This window comes from Netta rufina, assembly GCF_964035555.1.
Source record: "Netta rufina genome assembly, chromosome: 15".
NCBI lineage: Eukaryota > Metazoa > Chordata > Aves > Anseriformes > Anatidae > Netta > Netta rufina.
The window spans coordinates 15,724,148-15,730,359 of record NC_140138.1 but is presented as its reverse complement, the minus strand read 5'-3'; the positions used below and the strand labels follow the sequence as shown (position 1 = coordinate 15,730,359).

The 6,212-nt window shown below is 44.7% G+C and overlaps 1 protein-coding gene across 1 annotated transcript; it reads left to right on the top strand.

The window, feature by feature from the left end:
* The first annotated feature begins 352 nt into the window (after positions 1–352).
* Positions 353–4,491, top strand: B9D1 (B9 domain containing 1). Its single transcript, XM_084295814.1, has 7 exons — positions 353–445; positions 589–657; positions 760–871; positions 939–1,035; positions 1,516–1,578; positions 2,394–2,461; positions 2,631–4,491. The coding sequence occupies exons 1-7, from the start codon at positions 377–379 to the stop codon at positions 2,771–2,773; spliced, it is 621 nt and encodes a 206-aa protein (XP_084151940.1). The 5' UTR covers positions 353–376; the 3' UTR covers positions 2,774–4,491.
* Positions 4,492–6,212: the final 1,721 nt, after the last annotated feature.

Below are 6,212 nucleotides of genomic sequence, written 5' to 3'. Positions count from 1 at the left end.
GCTCCCTCCCACGGGCAGGGAATGCCTTATAAAGAGCTCAGCAGCAGTGATTTATGGAAACGTTGTAAAACAAAAATGTATAAAATTCACAACACAACGCGGCTTAAGGATTAAGGGGGAGATGGGCAGCGGAAGGCAGGTTCCTGTAGGACTCAGCCCCAGCCCCTCAGCCCAGTGACAGTGGGGGTGACGAGAACGCGCTGTGCTGAACGAGGGGAACGTCACTGCCGGCGTTTTGGGGCGATTCCCTTGCTTTTTGGCAACCCTGGGCACCCCCGCGAAGCGCCGCCCGCTGCGGCTTTTTGTCCCCCGCGCCGCTCCGTCCGTCTCCATGGCAACTGGCCGGGGCGTGGGGCCTAGCGGCGAGGCGGGCGCCATGACGGCCGGTGCTGGCGGCCCCGGCGTCTTCTTGGTGGCCGTTAACGGCCAGATCGAGAGCGGGGAGGTGAGGGGGGACCCACGGCGAGGGGCGGCCCGGCCCCGGCTTCAACCCCGGCCCGGCCTCGGCTCCAGCCCCGGCAGCGCGGCCTCGCCCCGGCCCTCGGTCCCCGTGGGCCCGTCCCGCTGACGCCGCCCGTCTCCCCGCAGTTCCCCGGGTTTGATGATCTCTACTGCAAGTTCTGCTTCGTCTACGGCCAGGACTGGGTTCCCACCGCTGTAAGGGTTCCCTGCCTGCCCCTGAAGCGCTGCCCGGGCAGCTGAGCGTGTGTGGCAGCCGTAGGGCAGGGCCCCACTTATGTGGTTTTCTCCCCCCCACAGGGCCTGGAGGAGGGCATCTCGCAGATCACCTCCAAGAGCGATGTCTCGCCCACCACGCTCATCTGGAACTTCCCCATCGAAATTACCTTCAAGAGCACCAACCCGTCCGGCTGTGAGTGCCTGGGGAGGGGGGGATGCTCAACACCGAGGTGCCTCCCTCACCCCCGCTTCTTTGGCAGGGCCGCAGATTGTCGTGAGCGTCTACGGACCTGATTTTTTTGGAAACGACGTGGTGAGAGGTTACGGAGCTGTTCACGTGCCCTTCACACCTGGAAGGTGAGCAGACAGCCCTGCCATCTTTCAGGGCTAAAAGACAGATTAATTTCCAAGTTGCAGTGTTATCGCAGGGACAAAACTGTCCCTATATCTGCTTATCTTGTCTTGTCCGTTTGGTACAAAGGGTGTGGATTTTCTAGCAGCAGTCCCTGGTTGTTATTATTATTACTGGCAATCCCGTAAGCTACTCCTTAAAGTTAGAACTGTTATAAAGACCACCCAAGTATGAAGTGCAGTATGTTAGCTCTCATCACTCTCTCCCCATCTCTCTCAGCACACACTAAGCTTTCATTCCTTCCGCTTGAAATTATGCTCTTCCTATGCAAGCAAACACTTTCTTTGTGAAAGGGAAAGTATTGTTTTACTTTGAGGTGTTCAGTGGTCTGACGTGTCTGAAATTCCGCTGCCTGCACAAATATAAGACTTGCCAGTGCTGTTTGCTTCATTTCTGAAGGTCTGTACCTCTCGTGTTTGTTTTAGGCATAAGAGAACCATTGCTATGTTTGTTCCAGAGTCCACATCTAGGCTGCAAAAGTTTACAAGGTAATGATTAAAGGCTTCTTATTTTTAAAGTTTTGCTCTTACTTGCAAATGTCCATCCAGCTACTCACTGATGCATATCTGTGTACACTTTCTATCATAACCAGGTGGTTTTGAAGGTAAAGACACATTTTCAGGTGTCTGGGTTTTTTGAAGAGCTTTCTCAGAACGTGTTAACTCTCTGCTTGCCGCAATGCTTTGTCTTTTTGTCATCTTCATGTTTGAAAAAGAACAAATTTTAACAGCAGACCTGAATTCTTGTACTGAAGGGCTGCTGACCTGTGAGCTGATTATCAGGTTGTGGATTGCATATACCAGCTGAGCCTGGTTTGGGTCAGAGCTGGTGTGGGAATCTGTGCCCCACAGACAGGATTCAGCTGATGTCCATCTCTTCGCTTATGATCTCCTTCTCATAGAACCTGCATGCTACTTCATCTACCTTTGTATTAAGTGCATTTCTGATGTACCTGAAGTATCCAAGCCTCTCTGTTACTTTGGGTAATCAGGCCTGGAATCAGACTGGTCTTGAAACTGCTTTGCTCTAGAGAGAGTTTGTCTAGCTCAGATACAGCTTGAATGTAATATAACGTGTATGAAAGTTGTTTCTTTGTTTTTCTCCCTCAGAGAGAGGAAATTTTATCTTTGATCAAAGTAGAATAGCAATAAAGAAAGTGAATAAGTGTCCAAAACTCTATGCTGTGAACAAAAGCTGGGAGACTTATTACCCCTCTTTAAAAAAAATCGCATATAATAAATTGTGTCAAATCTAAATGCGACCAGGTGTATCCAGTTATTTATTTTCCATTTTCTTCTTCAAGTTGGTTCACAGGGAGACGTCCAGAATTTACTGACCCCAAAGTGGTAGCACAGGGAGAAGGAAGAGAAGGTAAGGCCCCAAAGGCTCCCGAATGCAGCCCTTGCATGGCAGCAGACCGTGGCTTGGCCACCCATTTCTCCTGTTGGCAACAAGGCAGTCCTACCCAGGTATGTGAAGAGTTCAACAGTGACTCAAAATCCTCTCTTAACCAGTGTTATTCTGGTCTTATTTCTTCTAGTAACGAGGGTGCGATCTCAAGGCTTTGTGACCATTTCCTTCAACGTAGTGACCAAAGATATAAAGAAGCTGGGCTATGATGTGAGCCCGACTGACATGCAGACCTCCTGCGTGCCTATTACAGAGGGGATTCATAAGTATTGAACTCAGAAGTGAGACTTGCAAAGGCTCACATAGAAGTTAAATGTTTTACGGGCTTTTACTGTTTGTTTCTTCAAACGGAGAACGAGCATCTGACTGAACGAAGAAAATTTCATGTGAAATCTTTATTGAAAAAGAAACTCAAGCCCCTGGGGCTTTGGAGTAATTTTCTAGAGTATAATTCTTTCAGTAAGTACACAGCTTAAAAATTGTAAATTTATATCATCAGTTCTATTTTGCATTTTTATGTGTAATATTGGACTTCTCAAGAGAAGCCCTACAAAGAATTTTTATAACAGCTTCTTTTTTTATATGTTATATACTTCAACTTATAGTTGTAGTAGTTTTCCTTTGTTTAAAACATTAGTAAAAAAAAGAACTGGATTTGTACTGATGTTTTTGTGATAGAAATGGGGAATTGAAATTATTGCACCTTCCGAAAAGGAGAGATTAGGGAAATGTTCCAGTGAAACACACACACCCTTCTCTGCTACCAGCTTCACTCTGCAAAATCATAGCAGGTATCTGTTACTGTCCCCCATGGTCCTCTAGAGTTTGTGCAACTAAATAAAATAGTTTATGCACTGTAGAAACAAACCCTTCCCCATTTTTAAGTGAAGCAACCGAGGCTTTTGCATTTAAGAACAAGACGGTGACTCTCTGTAGATTTTATTCTACATCCAGCTTCAGGAGAAAGAAAAAGGACAGCAGTTTATTTTACAGGAGTTCGAGAGACCGTAGTGTTAGGTATATGCGTGCTGTGTGCTTTTAACTTTTGATAGAACAACTTGACTTTTAAGTGCAGCTGTTGACTAAAAAAATAAGCCTTAGAGAAGGAGCTGAAATGAAAGTACACAGAGTCTCAGTAAACCAACTCATATACTGTAGTTAGCTTCAAGTCATGTTACCAGAGCCGTACACAACAGTCAGGAGCAGCAGCAAAGACCTCATCTCTTCCCTTAAGTAGGTCACTCCAGCCCAGCAGAGCCTGATGGTTGATGCTTTGGGTAGCCGAGGTTTTAACTTGCAACAATTTTAGCAGGCTTCTGCCAATATAATCAGATCATGTGTGGTAGTACGGGTTCAAAGAAGAGAGAATGTCGTGCAAGGAAAATGGTTGTTTACGGAGATAATGTACCGTGGCTTTCCTTAGCTGGTTTTCTTATCAGAAGAAAGGCATTAAAAAAGCAACATATTGATGTTCATGTCAGCTATAATTAGGTTTTCCCATTGCATAACCTCAGAGAATGACCGAAACAATGTTGTTTGTTATTAGTGTGACACAGGCTCTGAAGCTAATTTGCTATTCTCAGATGTCTTCAGCACGATGACCCAAAGCTGGCCCCCGGTCTAAACATCTTTTCTGCTGTCTTATCATGGCCTTTCACTGAATACCCCCCTAAGTTAACATTAGCGCTCTTCTTTTAGGCTGAATAAACCCAATTGTCTAAATATTTTTGTTTTTGTCTTTCTGCTGCCCAGGGTTTTTATTTGTTTGTGCCAGCATGGATGTTTCTAAGTCCTGAATCATCCAAGATATGCTGTTCTTACAGGTACAAAAGAACAAAGCGTATACTACCGTGAAATAACTAGTTGCTTAGTCATTTTCATATTTAAATTTGGGCATGTAATCTCATGTGTTTTGACTGCAAATACCAAGAGAGAACTGTGAGACAGACTTAACATGATACCACCCTGCAAGTAAACTACCAAGACCTTGAAACTATAAAGATAAAGAATAATGACCACAGTATTGAACTGCAGAGCCTCCAGTACAGATGTAAAGTATCCAGTAGGTACAGTTATTTTGTACTGAGCAGTGTGAATAAATAAATGTAATTTCTAAAAAGATATTGTGATCACTGTGCATTAGCATCTTTTGTAGTATTTATAAATACTTTCCCAAACATGGTTACAGATTTTTTTTCATCTCTGCTTTTATCCTGTCATGGTTTTTATTGGTTTTACACTTCCAGTAAGCTGCTCCACCAGTTGTTTTGGCAACTGCTGTAATCTCTCAACTGAGTCATGTTGGAATCCAAATTAATAAGTATTTCCTGTTGGCTCAGAAGAGATGCAAGGAATTTTGTTTCCTTTTTAAAAGTATTTGAGAAGCAGTTAGCTACAGTAGCAGGATAAATATCTGTATTTGAAAAACCTGAAACACCCAGACATTAAACCTGCCATTGGTTAAATATCTTTTTTCCCTTGAGCACATTTACCTGCCCCTATTCTAATTAGAGCAAAACTGCACAACAGAGATTCTAGTCATGAAAAACCTGTTAAACCCAGATAAAGTCCAAACTTCATGCCCAGAAGGATGCAGTGAATTTATTCACGTACAGCTTTACAGTGTGCTCCTGCTGCCAATCTGAATTGCTGCCTGTTTGAAATGAGTAGTTGGATGCTTACCACACCGAGCCTGATCAAAACCAACACGTGTGTGTGCATAGCTTCATCATTCAGAGCCAAGGTGCAAGGACCCTCAGAAAAACTGGTTAAAAAAAAAAAAAAAAGCTAGTGAAAAGCAGTGCTCAAAGAAATCACAAACAATATTGCAGTAAAGACCATCTGATTCCAAGCTGACCCCACGCTGCTGCCTGTATTACTGGGGCATTTTGCCTATTGTCTGTTTTTTCTCGACTCGTCAGCGTTTTGAGCACATTTGTTAAGAATCTCCCATACCTTCTTCAAGGCCTTGAAACGTGTTTGGCTTCTGGGTGTTTTGCTGCAGGAGCTTTTCAACCTGACACAATTTGCTCCTCATACAGTGGCAGGTGTGGGGGTGATGTTTTCAATAACTGTTTCCCGAGTTCAATGCCGTTTGTTTGTTCAGCAAGGCAACTGTTGATAGAGCTAATAAACATGCTCTTCTCCCAGAGACTGGCTTGCTGCTGCTGCCTGTACAATATTCTGGACAACTGTCTCAGCTTTAAGTCTTGGAACTCGGGCATGGCAGAGGGTTTGCAGCTGTTTCACACTGGAGAGAATCTCTGCTCTCATGACAAAGGAATAAAGACAGACACGATGCTGTGCTGTGGTGAGTGACATTAAGAAAGAAGGGATTAACGATCTGTAAGCGCTCACTGCAGTTACTGTTGATATATGAAAGGTTAAAGAGCCCATACTTAAAGAACAGTGAAGACCCAGGGAAAAAAAAAGTCTTACCATAGTGCAATCCCAAAGTAGCAGCAGCAGTTACCACCCTACTCATCTACTAGTTCATCATTCTCCTTTTTACTTCACAACTGGACCGAGTTCCCCACCTCCTGTAACACAGATGGTGGCACGGGGCTGTCAGCTGGCACGGCAGCTCCCGTTTGTTACGCTTACGTCTCTCCCAGACAGCGAAATTGGCCGTGAACCTCCTAACTCACCAGGAAAAACTCTTCATCTGGGACTTGCACCCTGCTGCTCTGCTGCCATAGGGTATGTCAGGAGA

Bases quoted from the DNA above. Each gene is read 5' to 3' on its own strand.
- B9D1 (XM_084295814.1), top strand. From the start codon at position 377: ATGACGGCCGGTGCTGGCGGCCCCGGCGTCTTCTTGGTGGCCGTTAAC. The intron at 658-759 runs GTAAGGGTTCCC...TCCCCCCCACAG, and splicing joins AGGACTGGGTTCCCACCGCT to GGCCTGGAGGAGGGCATCTC. The intron at 2,462-2,630 runs GTAAGGCCCCAA...TATTTCTTCTAG, and splicing joins ACAGGGAGAAGGAAGAGAAG to TAACGAGGGTGCGATCTCAA.